We start from the raw sequence: 25,361 nt of genomic DNA, 5'->3' as shown, positions 1-25,361 counted from the left end.
TCCATTTGCCTGAGAAATGTTTTTCCATCCCTTCACTCTCAGTCTGTGTGAATCCTTTGTTCTGAGGTGGGTCTCTTGCAGACAGCAAATATATGGGTCATGTTTTCTTATCCATTCAGCTACCCTGTGTCTTTTGATTGGTGCATTTAATCCATTTACATTTAATATTATTATTGACAAATACATGTTTGTTGTCATATTTTTCCTTAATATTTGTGTTTCTTCTCGCCTTTCTCTTTCTTCTTTTTACAGCAGTCCCTTTAGCATTTCTTGCATTGCTGGTTTGGTAGTGATAAACTCTCTTAGCCCTTTTTTGTCTGTGAAGCTCCTGATTCCACCTTCAATTTTGAAAGATAGCCTTGCTGGGTATAGTATTCTTGGGTTCAGTCCCTTGCTTTGTATCACTTAGTAAATTTCATTCAATTCCCTTCTGGCCTGGAATGTTTCTGTTGAGAAATCTGTTGATATTCTAATAGGAGAACCCTTGTAGGTAACTTTCTGTCTCTCTCTGGCAGCCTTTAAGATTCTTACTTTGTCGTTGGTATTTGCCAATTTAATTATGATGTGTCTTGGTATTGGTCTTTTAGGGTTCATCTTGTTTGGAACTCTATGTGCTTCTTGGACTTGCATGGTTTTTTTCTTGCCCATATCAGGGAAGTTTTCTGTCATTATTTCTTCAAATAGGTTTTCTATTCCTTGCTTCTCTTCCTCTCCTTCTGGTACCCCTATTATGCGAATATTGTTCGTTTTGTGTTGTCCCACAGCTCCCTTAGACTCTCCTCTTGCTTTTTAAGTCTTCTTTCCAGTTGCTGCTGTGTTTGTGTTTTTTTTTTCCTACCTTGTCTTCTAATTCGCTGATGTGGTCCTCAGCCTCTTCTAGTCTACTGTTTAAGCCTTCCAATGTGTTCTTTATTGCAGCTATGTCGTTCTTCATCTCTTCTTGGTTCCTTTTCATGTTGGCGACATTCTCATTCAGCTCCTTATAATTCTCATTGAGTTGTGTGTATTTGTCATCCAGCCATTTAAACATCCTTATAACCATTGCTCTGAATTCTTTCTCTGATAAGCTGCTAGCCTCAATTTCATTTAACTCCCTTTCTGGTGATTCCTCTTTTTCTTTCCTTTGGGGATTGCTTTTTTGTCTTCCCATGTTTTCCTGTAATGTTTTAATTGTAGATCCAATTGCTTTGCTACCCAGGTTCTTTTGGGGATGGTGCTACTGGTGTAATCTCTCAATTCTCCTGGGCTTGGTAATCTAGTGTGGCTCCCTACTTGAGCTATTTGGGTTCTCTTGATGTAGGCCTGTGAGCTTGAGAGGCACAACTGTGGTGTCTAGAAGTCAGCAGCCATGGAGGGTAGTGTCCCAATTTTTGCTGTCTTGCACCCTTAATTGAAATCACGCGTGCCCAGTGGGGACTCACAGTGGCACCCAGGAACCGTCTGTTGGGGTGATGGGGCTCAGGGGCCTGCACTATGGAAAGGCATGACTGTGGTGTCCAGAGTTCTGTAGTTGTGGGGTGGGCAGACTCAGCTTTTGCTGTTGCACTCACTCCCAGTGGTGGCTCACAGGGGCACCTGTGGTAAGTTTGCCTGCCAGGCACACTGAAGCACTCTGAAGGGCTCTGGCAGTGTAGCCGCGTAATTGAGGTGCCTGTGGGCAGGTATCCAGGATGAGTGAATTCAGAATTTCTACTCCTGGGGTGGAGTGTGCCCCTGTTTGTCCAAGATCACACCCAGGGAGAGCTCACAGTGGATTTCATGAGTGCCCTGTGGGTAGATGGGTTCAGGGTGCCTGCCTGTTGGAAATTCCCATCTGTGGAGGTGCATTTGCAGGTGCAGAGCTCTGAGACACTCTGAGGGGTTCTAGCACTGAGGTTGAGCAGCTGGGGTGAATGTGGGCAGTTATTCAGGAAGAGAGAATTCAGATTTTCTACTGTGGGACAGTGTGCCCTTTTCTGTGCAGAATCACACCCAGCAGAGTCTCACAGCTGCTCTCCCAGCGCGCTGTGGGTAGATGGACTCAGGGGTTCTGCTCCTTGGAGATGCTCATCTGTGGAGGTGCCTTTGCCTGCACAGAGCTCTGACGCACTCTGAGGGGCCCTGGCACTGAAGTTGCACAGCTGGGGTGTCCCTGGGCAGTTATTCAGGAAGAGGGAGTTCAGAATTTCTACTGCAGGGCTGCGAGCCCTTGTCTGTACAAAATCACACCCGCAGGGGCTCCCAGTGGCTCCCAGGCCTGCCTACGGGAGTGGTGTGCCTTGGATGCCTGTGTGTGCTGGAAATGCATGAATGTTTTGTCAGGAGTTCTGCTGCTGGGGAGGGGGAAGTTGCACTTACTGCTGCTGAGCGGTGCACCTTTGGAGGTGGAGGTCCCAGGGTCCGAGGGTCTGCAGGTGAGGCCGCAGGACTTTGGAGTGGCTGCTGGGTCGCGGGGCAGTTCCAAGGCCTATCTGGTTGGTGGTGTTGATGAGTTCGTAAAAAAGGCTGTTCTCCTCTTCAAGATGGCATGGGCTCCGTGCCGGAATCCCGCAGTCTGGGAAGTGCCCGCAGTGTTGGTAGTCTCTCCTTGTCCAAGAGAGCCTGGTCTGCCATCCCCTGCCGCTCCTATGGGGCTTTAACTGTCCCTTACTCGCTCACACACACACCACACACATCCACACACTCTCCTTTCATACCCTCACTCACTCACTTCCTCTCCCTCACCTCCGTCCTGCCAACCCTATCTTCCGACACACTAACTTCTACTCACACATTCCCAAAGGACATCCCCTGATCTACCTGTTCCTGGAGCCACATTGGCTGTGGAGCTTGGGTGACTGCCTGATTTATGTGGTGTCTCAGAGAGCTTGGTTGATGGAGATACCAAAATTGTATGCCAGTGCACTGTGTGGCACCTGTTATATTCCTGTAGGGGAGGAGATGAGATTTCAGCTTTCACTGTTGAGAGAGGGGGTCCTGGCACTGTCTCCTGCATGGCTCCTCTAAGCTCCATTTCTGGGCCTATTTTTTTTTTTTTTAAATACATTTCACTGATATTTCACAGAGAGGAAGGAAGAGGGACAGAGAGCCAGAAACATCGATGAGAGAGAAACATCGATCAGCTGCCTCCTGCACACCTCCCACTGGGGATGTGCCCGCAACCAAGGTACATGCCCTTGACCGGAATCGAACCTGGGACCCTTCAGTCCGCAGGCTGACGCTCTATCCACTGAGCCAAACCGGTTTCGGCATTTCTGGGCCTATTTGCTCAGACTATAGGCAGAAGATGCTTTACAAAGATGTAGGGATGGAGCAGCAGGTGTACCCATTGGTGCAGGGAATCCAAGGGGCTGCCAGGCAGTTAACAAAACAAATCACTCTACAGAATAGCATGGGACTTGACTGTGTCACTCCTCAGGATTGGAGCCACTTACCTCTGGCGGGAATTTGGTGGGAGCTCTGGCTTGGAGCTTTGACATTCTTCCCAGTGGTGTGCAGAGCTGGCCTGCCCACTTCAGTGCTACACGGGCCCTGCTAACCGGTTACCAGCTCAGGCAGCGGGCACTGTGGAAAGAGCTAAGGGCTGGGTGCACCTGTATGTGTTGGGAGGTTTGAGGTTAAAAAATCAAGGTCCAGGTGAATCAAAGAGGCCATTCTCACAATTGTTACTACACTCTGAATTCCTTCTTTGGGAGCCTCATCCATTTCATTCCTTTGCAGTTCTCAGATTCTCTTTGAATGGAAATGAGAACCTTAAAATGGAGAATGTCTAAGTATGTTCCATCATTGGTGTCTTGGGGATAATGAGGAGGTGGAAGAGAGGGTTGTGATGACAGCCTGGGAGAGGAGAGATAACATCATGGTGAGAATGGGGCTTCCAGAGGGAGCTGAACTGAATCAGGAAAGGGCTCCATAAGAAGAGGGCTAGTGACAGAAAGACACTTTCCTGATATCATAGATAATCATGATGCGTACTAGTTCATTTAATGACTCAGCATGTATTTATCGACCATACCATGGGCCAAGCACTGTCTTAGCTCTGGAGAACAGAGATGGGTAAGACAGATAAGGCCCCTGTTCTCCAGGCCTCCATTACAGAGGGGCTAGACGAGTGGTTCTCAACCTTTCTAATGCCACGACCCTTTAATACAGTTCCTCTTGTTGTGGTGACCCCCAACCATAAAATTATTTTCATTGCTACTTCATAACTGTAATTTTGATACTGTAATGAATTGTAATGTAAATATCTGTGTTTTCTGATGGTCTTAGGCGACCCTGCTAGCGGTTCTCAACTTGTGGGTCGCGACCCACAGGTTGAGAACCGCTGCTGTAGAGCCTAAGACCATCGGAAAACACATAGTGGGGTTAGTGGGCAAGGAAATGTGGTGGGGGATGAGTTGGGAGTGAGTCTCATAGACAATGGGAAGAAGTTTAAAATTGATTCTAAGTGTGATGGGCATCTGGAGATGGTCGAAGCAGAAATGGCTATGGCCTGCTTTATGATCAGATTTTCTTCTTGAAACCATCACTGGAAGCTTTATGGAAAGGGGATTGTAGGCGATGAGTGGAAACTTGGAGACAAATTAAAAGGTTCTTACAGAGTTTCAAACAAGGGGTGGTGTTGGCTGGGGATGGAATGTTAGCAGGTGAGAGGAAGAGAAGGTCCATGTTCTGTTAGGTTGATGTAGAAATGACAGAACCTGCTGATGGATTATGGTGGATGTGGAGAGACTGTTAGTTAGGGAAAGGCAGGAATCAAGGTGCCTCCGGGTTTTTTTTTTAAACAGCAACAATGGTGCCATTTTTTGAGATGGTGACTTTAGGTGAGAAACAGGCCTGAGAAGGAAATAAAAAGTTACTTTCTGTTTTCAAATGGCAGCCACAGGTGAGGGATTCCTGGACATTTGAATGGAAATGATAAATGATACCTGAGGGGACTCATCTTTAAGACAAGAGCAGGTAACTCACTTGTATTCAAAAGCTGAACATCCTTGCCCTTCCTTTCTCACAAAGCCAAGGACTGCGTCGGCATCTGAGTATGCCCAAGAATTCTGTTTGCCTGGTGCACTGGAAAATCCTAGAGGATGATAGTGAAATGACCACCATGCAAATATACTGTCAATCAAGTTCATTACACACTTGATAAATGCCCACCATCACTGATCCCCACAGTCATGGAATAACCTAGTAAGTCAAGGGATTCCAGAATTCCAGGACAGAGTCATGAAGGTTTGCTGCATTATGATTACAGTCTGTCTTAAAAACCATTTCCAAACTTTTTAGGCCCAAGATATAACAGTAAGAAACATATCCTTATTCATGCTTTCTCTCCCCTCCCCTCCTCTCACCTGCCCCCCTCCCCTCCTTCTCTCTCCTCCCATCCCCTCCCTTACCCTTTTCTCCTCTTCTCTCCTTTCCCCTCCCATCCTCTCCCTTCCCCTCCCCCGCCTCCAAAAGCCTTACCCTTGCCCTTTGGGAAATAGAGTGAGTTCCTGGAAAAATGTCCAGTGGGAGGAGCCATCACTAGAGAAATTCAATCCTAGTTTGTGTGTGTTTTTTTTAAGGAGAAAATGATGTTGAGAATTAACATATAAACATTTTTGTAAATATCAAATTTTCACTAATATATGGCACACTAAATAATACACTATCAGTGACATGATACTCATCTTAAATTCAGTATAATGAGCTACATAATTAATTTCATGTATCATTCTGTATTTATAAAAATCTTAGACTCTCCTAAATCAGCTAATTGCTAATATATTTGTGTGCTTTGTTGCTGATAATAAGCATGTCTTGTTCCTCACCCAAATGTCCTGTGACAATCTGATTTCATGAAACAGGAGTTACTTTTCCTCCTGGGACCTTCTCAGTTCCATGGAATTCTTCTCGTTACATGCTACACAGTTCCAGGCCAGTGCTTAGCTTGGGCCGGTGTCCTTCATGGACTCTGTCCATCCATCCTCTTTGTTTTCCCTGTTTATTCCTTGTTTAGTTATTTCTAGGAATAGTATGGTGTACATTGAAAACAAAATTTTCTTGATCCATCGAAAGTAAAATGTCCATCAGAAGTGTTCAAACCAGAAATCAAAGTGAAGAGAATTTATATTTGGGGAAGAATCGATGTACATGGATCTTTACACAGATAATTGGCACAGGCAGTAAGAGCACATTCATCCATTGACCTTTTAACACACATTTGTTGAGCACCTATCATGTGCCAGGCCCCACACCTAGAACTGGTGAGGTCAGAGATCAGATCTCATGCATCTCTTTTGGGAAGGAAGCCTTAAGCACTGAGAGAATCTTCCAGCTGGCAAATACCTATTCTGTTTACCTCTAGCAGAAATTGACACCTTAAACAATGGTGTTACCCTTTAAAATCGCTAAGATCATGATTTCTCTTTTGAGACACCCTGGTTGCCTCCCAAACACTCTGAAAATTCAGAGCACAGATTTATTTCAGAAATTCATCATGATGCTTTTAACCTTTGATGCCTTTTGCAGGAATGATTTATGAAGTTTATTTCTTTTTATGGCGGTTTCTCCAACCAGGTTGCAAGAGATATAAGGACTGTGATTTCAGACAATTATTCTCTTGATAGCATGTGCTCAAGTTCACACAGCAAGAGAAGATGATCCTCTTTCTTTCTACAAAAGAATCAGAGGCTCTTTTACCTACATGATATCTCAGCCATCGGTGTGCAAGCCATTCAGTCAACCAGTTGCTTTTCTTTCACAACCAGAACCAGAGAAAGGGCTAATATTGCCACTGCATTGATTGACTTTCCCCCAACTGAGTTGATTCTAAGAAGTGACTGTGGGTCTAGCCTTGACAGCATTAGATATCCTTTCTTTCCCTCCCTCCCCTCTGTCTCTTTGTTCTCTGCATGCACACCTCTTCTCCTTCCTGCATTAGTAGTATGTACTACGTTGTAAGTCCTTTGCTACATCATATAGCAAACTTTTTTGTCTCAGAACTCCTTAATGCCCTTAAACATCAGGGCATTAAGGAGGAAATGTGGTGGCGGATGAGTTGGGAGTGAGTCTCATAGACAATGGGAACAAGTTTAAAATTGATTCTAAGTGTGATGGGAAGCTGGAGACGGTGTAAGCAGAAATGCCAAAGAGTGTTTTTTTGTTTGTTTGTTTTTGGTGTGGATTATACCTATTGCTATGTATTGCATTAATTAAAGCTAATAAAATATTTAAAATATAAATTTGGTTCAAATTGTAATAAATCCATTGCATATCGACAAGAATAACATACTTTTGTTAAAAATAGCTACATTATCAAAATTAAAATGTAGTTAGGAGAATGCCATTGTTTTACATTTTCTGCAAATGTCTACCTTAGTATAAGACAGTGGCATTCTCTTATCTGCTTCTGCATTCAATCTGTTGTGGTATCATGTTCTATTGCCTCTGGAAAACCCCAAATAGAATAAGAACAAAGAAAGCAAGTAGTATCTTAGTACTTTTATGAAAATAAAACTACCAGTCTTAGGGATCCCCAAGAATTTACTTTGAGAACTGTTGTGCAAGGGTTAGAGGTACAGACATGAAAAACATAGAGGAAAGACACATAAATGTATTTCCAGCCCAGTGTAGACCTTACTGTGCTAAGGATAGGCAGGGGGGCTATGGGAGGATAAGAAGAGAGACCTGATTCAGCCTGGGGTATTTGTTTAGAGGTAGAGAGGAGGGGGAGGCTCAGAGAATGCTTCCCTAAGTCAGTGGTGCCTGAACTAAGTTGAGCAGGTGGGGGTGCAGACATTGAATGCAAATAGAACCATCTTGTCTGCTAGCTAGCCAGATGCTCAGGGCTGATTGTGAGGATGGCTTGCAGCTTTATTACGATTGTGTAATTTTTGGTGGAGGGAAGGCTTTTTTTGCCCATCTTCTCCCTCTGATATTCCACAGCTTCCCAGGAAGGAGCCAGGGCTGGGGACATGCAGATAACAGTCCACATAAATAAGACGTGAAATTGGCCTGCCAGTGCTTTCTTCCTGAAGCATTGAGAAGCAGGTGAACATTTTGCAGTGAATATACTGTAAACCAGATAATTGCCATTCGTCATTCTGAACATCTTGGGATCTAAGGCATGAAATGGAATTTACACTAAAAATGTATCACACATTTGCTACCCTCTAGAACAAAGCTGATAGCATATACCACAAAGGCTTTATTTATTAGTTTACCAGGAGAGAAACAAAAAGATGGTATTTCTATCTGAGGTTAAAAGGAATTTACACTGTCGCATCAAATCTTCTCACCCATTTTGAATACAACATTTTAAAAGATTCTTGGATGGGAGTGATGGTTAGTTTTATTTGTCAATTTGGCTAGGTTATAGTACCTAGTTAATCACTAATCTGGTGTTGCTGTGAAGGTGTTCTGGAGACCTGGTTAACATCTACACTCAATTGATTTTACATAAAAGAGATTACTCTCAATAAGGTGCGTAGGCCTCCTCCAATCAGTTGAAAGGTTTCAAGAGCAAAAACTGGATTTTCTTAGGAAAGAAGAAATTCTGCCTCAACTGTAACATCAACTCCTGTCTGAGCTTTCAGTCTGCAGGCTGCCCCACAGATTCAGATTTGCCAGCCTCCCGTGATTGTGTGTGCCAATTTATTTATTTATTTATTTATTTATTTATTTATTTTTTATTGATTAAGGTATTACATATATGTCCTTATCCCCCCATTACCCTCCCACCTCCACCCCCCACTCATGCCCTCACCCCCCTGTTGTCTGTGTCCATTGGTTAGGCTTATATGCATGCATACAAATCCTTTATTTTTTTTTTTAATATATATTTTATGATTTTTTACAGAGAGGAAGAGAGAGGGATAGAAAGTTAGAAACATCGATGAGAGAGAGACATCGATCAGCTGCCTCCTGCACGCCCCCTACTGGGGATGTGCCCGCAACCCAGGTACATGCCCTTGACCGGAATCGAACCTGGGACCCTTCAGTCTGCAGGCCAACGCTCTATCCACTGAGCCAAACCAGTTAGGGCGATACAAATCCTTTGGTTGATCTATCCCCTGTCCCCCCCTCCCTCACCTACCTTCCCTCTAAGGTTTGACGGTCTGATCGATGTTTCTCTGTTTCTGGATCTGTTTTTTTTTTTCCAGTTTATGTTGTTCATTATATTCCACAAATGAGTGAGATCATGTGTGCCTGGGAAACCCCAGAGAGAATGAGTCCAGAGAGTTCAAGCTAGGATAAACTAAGGACTGTACATCTGCTTTGCCCCTGATTGATATCAGAGCGATATCACCAAACAGGTGTCTCCTTGCCTATTGCTAGGGGGTGAGCCAATTCCTTTATATATATACTATATATATATATATATATATATATATATGCACACACACATATGTATATACATATGTGAATGAATGTTGGTCTATCTGTATCTCTATCTCTTATCTCTATCTCTATTTCTTTCACTTTCTCTATCTCCGTCTCTGTCTCTATCTCCTATTGATTCTGTTTCTCTGGAAAACCCTGTTCTCCAGTTGGTCTCAGTCATGGCTGTTTTGTCTCCTTGTGTCCCCTCAGAGCACTTGCTCCAAGGCTTGACCCATAGGAGATGGAAACAAGTATGTGCTGTTGCACTGACCTCTGCTTAGGGGCAAGAATGACTAAGTGGGATGGGATCTCAGTTTTTTCATTTATTCCATGACATTATATGATTTCCTTAAGTTCCCTGGGCCCCCATAACCTCATCCGTGAAAATGAGCCCATGCTGCCCGCTCACAGGGGTAGTTGTGAGATTTAATGAGATCACAACTCTAAAGCCTGGCACAGAGTAGGCCCTCAGGAGTGGCTGCACCTGATTCATTATGTAGTGGTTGAACAATGCAATAACAGAAAGAGTTTTAGACAATTACATTCAGTAGCATACATTCCAAAGTAAGTGAGGGCTGGTTTTAGGGGTTAAGATGTTTAAAATGCAGTGAAGTATGAGATATTGAAGTAATAACAATCTTGAGGAATTATAGATATAACAATTTAGTGCACACTTCACTCCAATAATGTTGTTCAATAGGTAAGACATTTTGTGTGGAAAAATGGGCTGGTTCTTGCAACTAAATGAGAACATTAAACCATCACAGTCCCCCCCTTCCTCCTTTCATATTCTAAATGATCTTTTACTGAATGGCTACTAACCTTCACAGATTTAATATAATCTTCCCAGATCCTGGATATGAAGCTTAGGGCTCTGTTAGATCTTTAGCCTACCAACACATGTATTGGGTGACTTGGGCATTGTCTATCTGGGGCACTCTGGGTCCCATGTGGGTTCTCACCCCAGCCTGTGAGTGTGGAGGTTCAGAATCAAAATGCCTTTACTGGGGTCATATGAGGTGCTGGTCACCACAGAGTCAGCTCTGACTTGGTCTCATTTTCTCTTTTCCCCAACAACCCTGTGGGATGGTATTACCTCCATTTTATAGAGGAGAGAGAACGGAGGTCTGGGAAAAATTGAAAGACTCAGCTAGGACATTCTGTTTACACAGTTGCTTACCTAGTGACAGCACTATGACATTGAGCACAGTATACCCCACACCCAACTTCAGGGTCTGTCTTAGAGCAAGCTTTGGGTGATTGGCTTTATCCAGATATCTTGTGTAGAGACAACTGAAAGTCTCACTTTTGTAAGATTGCACAACCCCCAGTGCTCAATTCTTCCTGGCTCTGCTCCTGGCCCAGATGCCAGCACCCAATGATAATGGCACACGGTTCGTCCCAGGCTTCCAACAAGTGAGTATTTATGAATAGAAAGGGACAGGAGGAAAGAAAAAAAAAGTAGGAATGATGGATAAATGGATGGAGGAAAAGGAGGGAGGAAGGGAAGGAAAGCAATGTTCCACCCTCACTGAAAGCACCTACTAAGCAGTTGAGGATTAATGACTCGGTCATTTTTTCCTCAAGAGCTTTCCACCCAATTAAAACAGTACAATGTAACCCTTATTTTCTGTGAATCTTTGCATATGTGAGTCACACACATGGAATTTGTATTTAAAACTCTCTAATTGGTACCTTTAGCAAGAGATATACATTCCCTCTAATTAAGTGATGGCAAATGTCACCCTATGATTTGGGAGGCATGCCCTTTTTCTCTTTGGGTAATGTAAGAGTACCTGTTCATTGGAATCAAAGTGCTGCTAATTGCTTCAGGCATTACGGGTGCCAGCAAGGCAAAGGTGTGCTCAGCTCATGTATCAATGTGCTGGTCACTGTATTGGGACCTGTGGACATCATCACACCTAGGATGCTGCCTTTCCCTCAAGAGGGCTCACAGTTCCATGGGAGAGAGGGACAGGGAAGCAGCTAATAGCAATGAGAGCAGGCAGTACATGGTGGGGGCGCAGAGGAGCACAAGTGGAGGAGGTGGGGCTGGAGATGACTCTGGAAGGAATTAGAGGAGAGGAATATATGTCACCATGAAGGCAACGGCATGGGTAAATGAGGGAGTTGAAGTCTTTTGGTGGCTTCACCTAATCGTGTGATCGAGGGCAGAGAGTTGCTGATGGATCCCAGGCAGGGGGGTATAGGATCAGCTTTGCCTTTAGTAGGCTTACCACTCACCTACACAGCCACTCCCACTCTCACTCTGAAGTAGGGAATAGAATGACTTTTAAAAAGTGCTATTATAATTATAGTAGTTAGGAATCACTTTATAGCAAGAACAGACACCCACTCAAACTAGTACGCATTTTTGTAACCAGTGGTTGTGAGAAGAACTAGTGAAAGACTTCCCTTGGCAACTTCAGACACCCATGGCAGGCTGACACGTCCATGCAGGGTGAACAGGCCTGGATTGGAAAGCAGGAGTGGGAGCCTCCAGTTCTCCTGCAGCTGCTGGATCGCTTCTCTTCTCTCTGCGCGTTGGCTCTCAGATTCTCTGTCTCCTGGAAGGTTAGCTTCCTCTGATTTTCATGGTTTCTCAGCTTCCCCTAAACCTTGACTGGTAATTGCATGAATGCCAGTCACAACTCCTTCTGAACTTTCTTTCTCATGTGCCCGTCACCAAGCAAATTATAATTTCAGTGTCTCTTAAATGAAAATTTAAATCTCTAATCAACTGGCCCAGCCTACTCTACCCATCAGTTTCTTCATGAGTTAGATGTCCACAGTGGTCTACATAGCTCTACCAGGGGATCAGGTTAGACGGGGGAGTTGGGCATGACAGGATAGGGACCACCCTAGACTCTCGAATGACCTATTTACTCGGGTGTAGTTAACCTCACTAGAGCATTTTGCAGTCAGTACAGCATGTTTTTTACTCACAGTTTACTTTACTCAGGGAGAAATATTGGAGTTCTGCGGATCAAGGAGCTAGCAATGGCCAGGGAGTCAACTCCAGGATGAAAGTGGAAAGATTCAAAGGGTAAACCATCAGCCACTTGGCCCTGATGCTTGCATTGAGTATTAATACACCTTTTCAGAGGTGGGAGCAAAGAGAAGAGAGCCAAGGTGTGCTCCCAAGAATGCATCTGTGCTTTAGTTAAAGGCACGTTGGGTGGGAGATCTAGTAATTTCTCTATAAATGGAGCAGAAATATCACATCGGTGTTTCTTGTGTGGGAGCACAGGCATTTTCTAGATACTGAAACATCACAGAGAAAAAGACAAAACAGATTAAAAAAGCAGTGTTGAGGGGTCATGATATGACAGAGCTCAGGCTCAAGAAGAGCTGTAGCAAAGAGGGATATTATCTTGTAAAGAATTGAAGAAGTCAGTTCTGAAGTTATGTCTAAACTAGTGGCCTGGTGCACAAAATTCGTGCATGGCAGGGCCGGGGGGGTGAAAGGATGTCCCTCAGCCTGGCCTGCACCCTCTCCAATGTGGGGCCCCTCAGGGAATAACCGGCAGTCGGACATCCCCCTCACAATCCAGAACTGCTGGCTCTCAACTGCTTGCCTGCCTGCTTGATTGCCCCTAACTGCTTCTGCCTGCCAGCCTGATTGTCCCTAACTGCTCCCCTGCTGGCTTGATTGCCCCTAACCACCTCTGCCTTGGTCCCACATCCAGGACCCAGGATTCCCTCCTCCAGCTGACCACAGGCACCCGGAATCCGGGCTTCCCTCCCTCTGGTCAGCCATAGGTGCTCAGGCCGGCTGCGGCCGCAGGGGATGGTGGGCAGGTGGCTTCGCCTGGGCTGCAGCTGCAAGTGCTGGCACCCAGTACTGTGGGGTGGGTGACTTCTCCGTCTCCCAGGCCACAGCCAGCGGCAGGTGCTGGCGCCTGGACCGCAGGTGGGCAGCTTCTCCATCTTCCCTGGGATGCAGTGTGGGCGACTTCTCCAGCTGGCTACAGCCTGGGATCATGGGGCAGGCGGCTTCTTTGTCTCCTGGGCTGCACCCAGCCTCAGGCGCTGGGGCCCGGTTTCTCTGTCTCCCCCAGGACGTGGGGCAGGTGGACATGAGGCTTCTGCTGCTGGCTGCAGCCTGGGATCATGGGGCAGGCAGCTTCTTTGTCTCCCCTGGGACATGGGCAGGAGGAAGTGGGGCAGGCAGCTTCTGTGGCTGGCTGTAGCATGAGATCATGGGGCAGGTGGCTTCTTTGTCTCCCTGGCTGCAGCCAGCCTCAGGCGCTGGCACCCGACTTCTCTGACTCCCACAGGCCCAGAGCAGCTGGGGGGCAGGGCTGCCACCATCTTTCCAGGTTAATTTGCATACTCACTCTGATTGGCTGTTGGGCATAGCAGAGTGATGATAATTTGCAAGTTTCTCTTTTATTAGTGTAGATGGAGCAAAGCATGAACTGATTGGCTTCAATCTCTTGGAACAAAAAGGGAAAACATTTGTCCGGGGAGGGAACTGATTAAATAAGAAATAACAGCTAAGCCACAGGATCAACATCTATTGCTTCTCTCTGGAAAGGAGATGGTTCTCGAGTGTTCCATGAAACCAGGGTTTGGAAGTGTCTCTGGGTGATTATGTGCTTGCCAGTGAACCCTGGGTGATGTAGATGATACCTATCTGTACAGCCTCTTGGCTGGCTTTGCCCCTCAAACTTTATTCTCCAGCCAAATGGATCTGTTCACATTTCCCCCCAAGGTGAACCAGGTGCTTTTCCTATTGGGTCTGTGCCTATGCATGTTCCTCTGTCTGGGATCCTCCACATCCTTTATCTGGGGTTAATTCCTATTGCTCATGACTTAGAATCTACTTTTTCCAGGAATTAATTGTGGATTACCACGTGGGTTGGTGCTTTTCCTCTTTTTTCTCATAGTACTCTGCTTTTCCTCTTCTTACTGACCTCCTACCATATCATTATATGATTTCCTTATCATGGATCCCTCTCTAGTCTAAGAGTCCCTTGAGAATGAGGACTTTATTCTTGCCCCATATTAATTGAGGCATAATTCATACATAATAAAATTTTGAAATGTCAGATTGATAAGTTAGACAAAGGCAGACAAGTATACCCATCACTACAATCAAGATGCAGGACAACAACAACAAAAAGATACAGGACAGTTCCAGCATCTTAGAAAGTTCCCTTGTGCCCACTTACAAGCATACCGTGCCCCCAGACCCTAGCAACTACTGGTCCATTATCTGTCCTTATCCTTTGGCATTTTTTAGAATGTCATCAGACAGCATGTAGTCTTTTGTATCTGACTTCTTTCACTTCATTTCACCAGCAAAGTGCTTTGGGTATTCATCCACTTTGTTGTATGAATCAGTAGTTGACTTATTTTTGATTGCTGAATGTGTGTCCATTATAGGGACATACTGAAATTTGTTTATCCTTTCACTAGTTGGTGGCCATTTTAGTTTCCAGCGTGGCACTATTTTGAATAAAGATTTTACAAACATTTACATACAAGTCTTGTTGTGTAATTCATGTTTTCAGTTCTCTTGAATAGATTCTAGGAATGGAATTGCTGAGTCATTTTACAAGAAATTGCTAAACTATTTTCCAAAGTGCTAAAACATTTTCCAAAATGTCTTCTTTTACATTCTTACCAGCAAACGGACCAGTTGCTTCACATCGTCATCAGAACTTGGAATTGCCAGTCTTATTTTAACCATTCTGTGGAGGGGTGCTGGTATCCCATTGTGGGTTTGCATATCCTTGAAGACAATGTTGAGCATCTATTCATGTTCTTATTTGCTGTTCATATATTTACTTTGGTGACAGGTCTGCTCTTTTTTTTTTTTTTTTGCCATTTTTAACAGATTATTTGTCTTATTATTGAGCCGCAAGAGTTCTTTATATGTATGGGTAAAAATCCTTTATGAGCTATGTTTTGCAAATATTTTCTTCCAGTCTGTGGTTTTAAAAATATTTTCTAAGTGTATTTTTCAAAAATTAGATATTTATAATTTTTATGGATCAATTTTACCTTGTATGGTTCACGCTTATTTTGCCCCTTTAAATCTTTGCCTAACCCAAGGTATTACGATTTTTCCCTATGCTTTCTTTTATCATTTTAACTCCTGTGTTTAGGACCAAAATCCATGTAGAAATGATTTCTGTATAAGATTGTGCAGTAGGATTGAAAAAAGTAATTTTGGATATGGGTTTAATTTTTTCAGCACCATTTAATGGCAAGACCATCCTTTTCCAATGAATTATCTTGGAAACTTTGTCAGAAATTAATTGGACATCCCCCGAGGGGTCCCAGATTGGAGAGGGTGCAGGCTGGGTTGAGGGACACCCAGTGCATGAATTTCATGCACCAGGCCTCTAGTCATTATAATAACTCTTCAAATCGGGTAGTGTAAGACCTCCAACTTTGCTCTTCAAGTAGTGTCCTTAGAACAACTATTGGACCAGTAAGAAGGAAAAGTAATGCTTGCAAAATACTTGGCTCAGCCATCTATGGTATCTTTATAGTCAAAATAATGTAAATTTAAGCTATTGGTTTTGCAATCCTGAGGATTTGATTTATAGAGAAACCAAAAAATGATTTAACTTTTGTTACATGTCAAAATGCAAATGTTTACTGACCTTGACAAAGCAAAAGTTGAGATAGATCTGAAGGAAGTTATAAAGTGGTAAGAGCCCTGGCCAAATTGCTTAATTGATTGGAGCCTCATCCCATACACCAAAAGGTTATGGGTTTTATTCCCAGTCAGGGCACATACCTAGATTGCAGGTTCCATCCCAGGGCATGTACAGGAGGCAGCCAATCGATATTTTTCTCCCCCCTCCCCCACTCTTTTAAAATTAATAAAAACATATCCTGGGTGAGGATAAAAACATGTATGTCCTTATGTGAATATTTAAATATATATAGATATAGATATAGATATAGATATAGATATAGATATAGATAGATATAGATAGATAGATATATATAGTGGGAAAGAAATGAGAACATTTTAGGGATGTTAACATTCATATTTTCCAAAATGGGAACATTTAAACCCTTCTGAGCCTCAGTTCCTATGTGCAAAACGAGATACTAATAAAATTGTTGTGAGGATTAATGAATGTATGTAAAATGTCTAATATATGATAGGTATTCAAATAGCTGTAGTAGTGACAGGAGAAAAGAAAAGAGAGGCAGGCCTGTAGATAGAAGGAAAGAAACCCATTCCCACTAAGAGGGAGCAGAACCTCAACTTTAAGGTCTGTAATCACCTCTCCTGCAGACACTGTCATTGCCCAGAGAGCAGGTTGGTGGGTCTGAGTAATGGAACATCAGAGTGTGTGCCCAGCCCATCTGAGTGGCATGACAACCCTGTGAGTGGTGTTATATTCCCCATTTTACAGGTGAGAGAGTGAAAAGTCTTTGTGGCCAACTGGTTTGCAAAGGACCAGCCCTGAAGTGGCTAAGTCATAGCTGAAACCCAGCAACTGTGACTGGATTCTGTGGTCTACCACTGAGCCAAGTGGCACAATGAATCTGAAATGCTGGGTGAGCTCCTGGCATATTCTCTGGCCATATTTCTAATGAATAGGCCCGTAGCTTTAATGAAAGGGGGAAAAAGATTATTTCTCTCAACAGCTGCAAATTATTTACATTGCATTTGTGGCGATGGCTAATAAAAGAGCAAAGGACTATGGGGACAGCTCAGGTGGCTGTAATTATTTTGGGTCCATAATGAAGCACTGGATTAAATACCAACAAGGAGCATGGATGAGTATGTGGCCCCTTTCAGACCTGCTGTAGACAGAGCTGCTGTGTGCCCTGGGAATGATTCAATCAGCAGAAATGGACACCAGGGGACAAGACAGAATAGCAAGGCATAGGTCCCTGCCCCACTCAACTACCTCTGGGTTAATTCATAAATGCTGTGGAATAGGTGAGAAGGAGCAAAAAGGTGGCTCAGGTTGAGGCACAGGAGCCACTGCAGTGAGGCTGTTCTCAAATCTAGAAGCTCTTGCTTTGCCACGTTTACTGAAAAATATGTAATAAAACATATATATTATAATGGGTGTTATATATTAAAATGTGTATAACATATAAGTGTGTGTGTGTGTGTGTGTGTGTGTGTGTGTGTGCTTTTTGGATATGGAGTATGGGAGAGTTTTTGGTTTTCTCAACATTTGGTTATTGAGGCTGTGGTCATCTTGGAAAGTCACACCTGTGGAAGTAGTGTCTTCATTGCTTTATAATAATCACATCGACCTCTCGGGTTGTCGTGTGGAGCATTTTGTGTGTGATGACACTTTTATTTATTTAAAAAAATATATTTTATTGATTTTTTAACGGAGAGGAAGGGAGAGGGATAGAGAGTTAGAAACATCGATGAGAGAGAAACATCGATCAGCTGCCTCCTGCACACCCCCCACTGGGGATGTGCATGCAACCAAGGTACATGCCCTTGACTGGAATTGAACCTGGGATACTTCAGTCCACAGGCCGACGCTCTATCTACTGAGCCAAACCAGCTAGGGCTGATGACACTTTTAAACTGTGAAGCAGGGGGTGAGGCTTGGCATCAGGATCCTATCCGTTGATTATTCTAGAGCTCCCTCTGTTTCTAAAGCACCTACTCTGCACCTGAGGTTATGTGGGGGAATAAAAGGTCAAACCGAGGCACTCACAGTTGAATAAACAGATTAATATTTTAGAAAGGTCACTCAGCTTGCCAGTGTGGAGGGTGAATTAGGGTGGGGCAAGACTTCTTACTGGAAGACCAGTCATGGCTGCTCTCTGGATAGGAGACAGTGGGGCCAGGACCAAATCAAGGTGATGGAATTGGCAGAAATGGAATATTCATCAGTTACGTTTCTCACACAGGAATATTACACCAATAAGGGCATGTCTCATTGTAATTCTGGACCCTTCATTAGTCACTGTTGACTGTAAGTATCTTGTATTCATTTTTCTAGGGCTGCCTTCACAAAGTACCACAGCCTAGGTGGCTGAGAAAAACAGAAATATATTGTCTCACAGCTAGAGGCCAGAAGTCTCAAACCAGGTTGTCAGCAGGGCCATACTTGCTCGGAATGCTCTCTCCTGGCTGCTGGTGGTTTCTTGACTTGTGACAGTACAACTCCAGTCTTCCCATGGCGTTCTCCCTGTGCCCGTGTCTTTCTCTGTGTTGAAATTTTCCCTTTTTATAAGGACACCAGTCATTTTAGATTGGATCCTGCCCTAATGGCCTCATTGTAACTTGATTACCTCCATAAAGACCCTATTTTCAAGTAAGTCATAGTTCAAGGTACTGGGGGTTAGGACCCCAACCTATGTTTTTGAGGACACAATTCAACCAGTAATGTATATTTGATACATATTTTAAGTGTATTAATTGCTCATTAGGTAATATATCATTTATCTAGTCAAATTATTGAAGAGAAACTTAAATTGTTGGATAATTTAGTCCATTTAGATAACACGGTCTTTAAATTATCAGGAAATATTCAAATGTTTGTTATACCTTTACAGATATGTTGGTACTTATACGTACATGTATGTATATGAAATGCAGTACCAGTTTCTAATTGTGGATCACATTAGGCAGAAATAAGGTTAGAAATCCTAGCACACAGCCATAATCTGCTAGTCCAGTGGTCGGCAAACTCATTAGTCAACAGAGCCAAATATCAACAGTACAACGATTGAAATTTACTTTGAGAGCCAAATTTTTTAAACTTAAACTTCTAACGCCACTTCTTCAAAATAGAGTCGCCCAGGCCAGTGGTCGTCAAACTGCGGCTCACGAGCCATATGTGGCTCTTTGGCCCCTTGAGTGTGGCTCTTCCACAAAATACCACATGTGGGCGCGCACGTACAGTGCGACTGAAACTTTGTAGCCCATGCGCAGAAGTCGGTTTTCGGCTCTCAAAAGAAATTTCAATCATTGTACTGTTGATATTTGGTTCTGTTGACTAATGAGTTTGCCGACCACTGGCCCAGGCCATGGTATTTTGTGGAAGAGCCACACTCAACGGGCCAAAAAGCCGCATGTGGCTCGCGAGCCGCAGTTTGCCAACCACGGTGCTCATCTGTTGATTGATCATGGACTTAAACTCTGAAACATCTATTAATAGATGGTAGTTTTTGGGAATGATCAATTTTTGACTATATCTATACTGGGCACCCAGAAATAGAAATAATGGGGTTGTGGTAAAGTGAAAGGTCCATGACCTTTTACAGCCACAAACTGTGTGTGTGTCTCGGTGCTGGCCTCACTTTCTGTGTGCCTGGAGTGAATTGTCGCACCTCTCTCTTTACTTCTCTGGAGCATCCTTGGCTATAAAATGAGACTTAACATGCTCTATGGTGGTTGAATGAGAGCCTAGGACTGGATACATATACAATATTAATATTATTATTATGGATTAGTTATTCAAATGATGATCTTAAATGTCAGTCTTTTTTCCCCCATAGTCAACAAGCACAAGCCATGGATTGAGACATCGTATCATGGAGTCATTACTGAGAACAACGATACAGTCATTTTGGACCCACCCCTGGTAGCCCTGGACAAAGACGCTCCAGTTCCTTTCGCAGGTAAGGTGATGGCTTAGCCTGGCTGGGCTGGGCTCGCTGTGGAGACGAGCTGGGGAACCTCACAAGGCCCAGGCTCCAGCTTTATAGCTGTTGTCACTATGTTGTGTGATTCCAAAGCTGTCCGCCTCTTCTGATTTCTGGTGTGGATTCTGTATCTCCATATGGTTTTTGTCCTTGGTGTCACTTCCCATGCAAGATGCTTATTGCTTCTTCTTCTGAGAGATGGTATATTGCTGAAGTGGTCCCTGGAAGTTGGAAAAGTTGGGCCAGTAAGTTCCGTAGGGGAATCGTCTCTAGAAAGATGACCTACAGACACAAGAAAGTGTGTGACCACTGTCCCCACTACCCACATATCCTGGACAGGTGAAAACTTGTAGCTTGGTAGATTGGCAAGAGGAAAGGGAAAGAAAAAAGGCCAGGAAATATTTGCTAAAGGTAGGACAGAGCCGTGACCTTGAGCTTCCAAGTGGGTGTTGCATTTGGAGGAGGAACCCAAAGGCAGTGCCATTTCGCAATGTGCAGCTTGTGAACAGAGAGCCTTCTCATTGTCTTCAAGACTATGACTACTTCCGCTCTAGCCTGCAAAGCCCAGGTCCCAGGTGGGGTGTGTGAAGAGTATGGCCATGTCTCATGTTTTCATAGATTTTTGGCAAAGAGAAGGAGATGGGTGATGGCAGGGGGTGGAGAGACTGAACAAAGAATTCCTGAAGATGCCTGCATCATGAGTAATATTGTTAACATTTTATAACTGTCAGGAGACAGACAGGAAATTTAATGAAGGTTTTCAAGATTTCTAGAAGATTGCTTTATGATAGATGGATGCCGGGCTGAGGTTTTCACCATGATGAAGTCTATTTTTTCTGACAGTTTGTCTGCTACATTATGAGCTCCTTGGGCAGAAAAAAAAATTGGTTCTTTTGCACTTTGAAGAGATAAGCTTTGTGAAGGGCCTTTTTTCATTACAGAATATTATAAAGTGAGGAGCGAGGGGTGGGTTAAATGGGGCAAATTCAGCCTTATGTGAAGATAAACCCATAGGCATTCTTGCGGAGCATGGGGGAGATGCTCTGGGCTTTCAGAAGAAGGCTTTATCTTGATTTTATGTTAAATGATAACCACCACGGCCACCTGACTGTGACTTCCATGGTGTGTGGAGTTGGGACATTTCCATTCATCCTCCTGCCACCCTCAGAGTCTCAGCTCAACCAGATTCCACGGGGAAGTATAAATCCCACGCTGTCTTTTCCACAAAAGACAAGGTGTCTCCCCCACCCCTTTGCCAGCCTGGGGATATTCCAACTCATCTCTTTCTTGGACATAACTAAACGGTATTGGGGTTAATCAGCAATTCTTAACAATCCCCGGAAATGAGATTTTAAAACAAACACTAGCAAAAATGTTTGGGTTATGAACATGCTGGGTTTGGCATACACTGTGTGCTTAAAAAAATCAGACATAACCTTTAGCGATTGGGAGATTGAGGATAAAAAAAGGAGGACTCTGGTTTATGTTGATGAATCAGGTCAGAATGCAGAGCCGAGTTGCGATTTCCCTCTCCAGACACGCCATGTGCTCCTGGTTCCCTCCGCCTCCGCTTCCCCAGAGCCCATGTGCAGAGCTCCTTCCACCCAGCAGGCCCTCTCAGCCACCTTTCCGTCCCATTGTGTGATCCCTATTTAAAACATAGCAGAGAAAACCAGTGACACTTGAAACGGTGAGCAAATGGGATTCTGTTAAGTCACGTTAGTGTAGTGAGGCTAGCTCTTTAAGGGATGAGGGGGGTGTCTGATTGTTATGTCTGCCCTCAGTGTAGCGCTGTTTCATCATTTAGTGAACTAGGAAATGAAAGTGGTTGAAAAACTGTTCTGCAGTCCAATGATAAGCTTTCCAATGTACAGACCAAAATGCGGGGCGGGGTGGGGGGGGGCAGGTGGAGGAGAACCATTTCAAGCAAATTTGATCTTTGAAAGTTTGGATTTACAAAAGATCACTTACCTTCTTTGGAGGTAGGCCTCAAGGACAATTATCAATTTTACCTGAAGCATCACCAAAGGCTTTCCTTAAATCATAAACCTACCAAATGCCATTAAACTTGAATTTGTATTCTAACTATCGTATGTGCCCAGGGGTTTCCAGGCACATCTTGAAATGAAGGTTTACTTCTAAACCAAGCCCTGACTCATTATTTTCATCTGAAGGCAATTTCTATATTACCCCCGATAGTTGCTGCTGTATTAAAAAAAATTCTTGCTTAATGCATCAAAATATAACCTTCCAAGCTCTTAAGAGCAAAAAATAAAGATGCTTTTTAAAATGGTCAAAGCTATTTTTCTCCATGTTATTTATGATTAGCTCTAAGGCAGAACATAGGCACTAGCCATCCATCTATGCTGCAAGCATTTATTTTAAAACATTTATCTTAAAAAGAAAATACAGATTTATTTCAGATTCCTATCATTCTCATAAAATTGAAAAATTCATATCTGCCAGCTCCATCACTCCTTGAAGTCAACTGCAGCCTCTAGTCCCCCTTATCAACTGCTCTTGTATTCTGTCCCTTTCCACCCCTTTCCCACTGGTCTGGGTTTCCAATTTAGCCTGTGAAGTAAGCTAGAAGCTTTGGGGGTGATGGTTCCATTTGTATTATTTTTGTTTGTTTGTTTTTCTTGTGATTTCCACTTCTCCCTTAAAAGATTTTAAAGAAAATTTTCTATGTAAAGTGTCATTTGTTTAAATAAAAAAGCATGATTCCACTTTATATATAAATGCAGGGATTTAAAATAATTTTTATTGTATAACTCCTGATTTTGACAATAATAAGTGTTTATTGTAGGAAATGTGAAAAATATAGCAAAGCACCAAGGAAAGTATGAAAAATGTTTTCTTATCCCCAGAGCCTCTGTTAACATTTTAGTGTATTCCCTTCCACTCATTTTTCTACTTTTTTTCTAACTTATAGTCAATATTATAACTTATTTTTCCTAGTAAAAAAAAAACCGGAAATACACCATTTTATTAAATACTGTTCTGCAAATGATTAAGTGGATAAATGCCTTCCTATTCAATTAATATTCTATAGTTTAAAATTCTTTTCTCCAACTTGAGATATAATCAACATATAACATTGTGTAAGTTTAAAGTATACAATGTATTGATTTGATAAGTGTACGTTATTGTAAAATGATTAAACCATAGCCTTACCTAACACATCCATCACATCACATAATTACCACTATGTGTATGTGTTTGTGTGGTGAGAACATTTAAGATCTTCTCTCTTAGCAATTTTCAAGTATCTAACTCAGTGTTGTTAACTATAGTAATCATGCTATGCATTAGATTCGTCAAACTTAGTCGTCTTATAACTGAAAGTTTTTTCCCTTTGATCAACATCGCCCTATGTCCCCTACCCTCCTGGTCACCACTATTTTACTTTTTGTGTCTGTGAGTTTGGCTTTCAAAGCTTATTCCACTTATAAGTGAATCCACATGTATGTGATATAAATGATTCCACATAATAGTGATACCACATATAAGTGATGCCATATAAAAGAACCTACATATAAGTGACACCATGCAGTATTTATCTATTTCTGTGTGACTTATTTCACTGAGCATAATATCCTCAATGTGGTCCATCTATATTGTAGCAAATGGCAGGATTTTCTTCTTTCTCGTGCCTGAATAGAATTCCGTTGCATTCACATATATGCCGTTATCCTTCCATCTGTTGGCAGGCACTTAGACTGTTTTCATATCTTGGCTATTGGGAATAATGCTGCAATGAACATGGAGTAAAGATATCTGTTTGCTATCCTGATTTTATATACCCAGAAGTGGTATTTCTGGATCCTATGGTAGTTCTATCTTTAATTTTTTTAGGAACCTCCATACTATTTTCTTTAGTGGCTGTACAGTTTACATTCCCATTAATGGTACACAAGCAAGTGATTTAGTGACAATATAATGGAATCACCAATTACAGGAGGCTCACTGTCTTCATCTGTAAAATAATATAAGCTTTCCAGGGTTGCTGTCTTGATTAAATTTAAAGACTGTCTTTGATGCATGTTGTAGTGATTCAAGATGTAGAAGTTTAATAAAGTTTAGTTTTCTTTTTCAAATCCTTCTCTCTGCCTGTCTCATAGATAAGACATTTGACTCATAGAGAGACCCCGACACTTGCTCAGTATCCCAGAGCAGCCTAGCTGTGGGGCTGTGCCTCTCCACCTGCTCTGAGTCCCTTTTCCTATTAATATATATTACCTTTTGTACCTGCCCCACCTGATTAGTAGAGGCACCAATTCTTAATCAATGAGACTTCCCTCAGACCTCGGTTAAGTCCATTAGACCTGATTCAATTCTCAACCCAGTATCTGAGCCCAGTAGACATGACCTTCTAAAAGAATCAGATACAGAAAAATTCTTGAGTAATAATGAAAAGTCTATCCACTGCATGGCAAAAAAAAAAAAAAAAAAAAAAAAAAAAAATGATAATGAAAGCAAATTGGGTACATTTTGAACTTATTAATTTCTACATGAGCCCCACAGAGGCCTGTTAGGAAATTGTGGAGACTTTAAAATTGGAAGGAAATTAGACTGCTGCTCAGAGAAAATAGAACTATCTATTTGTCCACATTGGGTCGGTCTGGACTTGTCTTTTGTATGGACAGGGCTGCAGAGAATGAAACGCATCATTGGCTGGCTTTTCGGGCTGGGTGCCTCTCCGAAGGCTGCCCAGGAAATTGCCTGGGACATGGTTTGGCCTGGTTTGATTGGCTGGTTGCAGCACGAGCTGCTCTTTTCTGCATGATTAACTCCATCTGTCCTTATTCTGCACATTTTTCTGCCTCTATCTTGGGACCGGTCCAGGGCCCTTGTTTGTGCTTTGGGCCCCACAGGTGCCAGATAGCATAGACCATCCCTGAGGGCTTTCAGCGCCATGGTTTCTCATGGTGAGAAGGAAATGCTGGTTGTGAACAGCTGGTTGACCAGATGCCCATGGTTTTACATTTAGGCTCTGCCACTGACTAGCTATATGGTCCCAGATACGTAACTGAACTCCTATGCGGGTCAGTTTCCTCATATTTAAATGGGGAGTAAACACACTGCTTCCTCCCAGGGGTTAAATAAGATAAGAATCCAAAGTGCCAAAAGCACTTTCTGGAAGCCAGTAGATGGCCAATCCTATCTAATAAAAAAGTAATATACAAATTGACTATACCTCCACCACACCCACAAAGCCACGCCCACCAGCCAATCAGGAGCAAGTATGCAAATTAACCCAACCAAGATGGCTGTGGCCCTGGAGAGAGCAGGAGGCTTGGATTTCCCCGGCAATGGAGGAAGCCAAGCTTTCCGCCTGCCCTGGCCTCCGCTTAAGGCTACAAAGTTTCAATTATAGAAGATATATAAATCCCAACAAAAATGGTGGCAGCCAT

General features: G+C 43.0%; 1 protein-coding gene across 2 annotated transcripts in view; it reads left to right on the top strand.

The window, feature by feature from the left end:
* CLSTN2 (calsyntenin 2) overlaps positions 1-25,361 on the top strand; it is a 571,355-nt gene that overhangs the window by 211,861 nt on the left and 334,133 nt on the right. For both annotated transcript variants that reach the window (XM_080675259.1, XM_080675258.1), the window contains exon 2: positions 19,798-19,920. In XM_080675259.1, coding sequence (XP_080531385.1) covers positions 19,798-19,920 — 123 coding nt within the window. The remainder of the gene's footprint in view (positions 1-19,797; positions 19,921-25,361) is intronic.

Source organism: Plecotus auritus, assembly GCF_963455305.1.
Source record: "Plecotus auritus genome assembly, chromosome: 6".
In the NCBI taxonomy this organism is placed as follows: domain Eukaryota; kingdom Metazoa; phylum Chordata; class Mammalia; order Chiroptera; family Vespertilionidae; genus Plecotus; species Plecotus auritus.
This window is presented reverse-complemented; position numbering and strand designations above follow the sequence as displayed.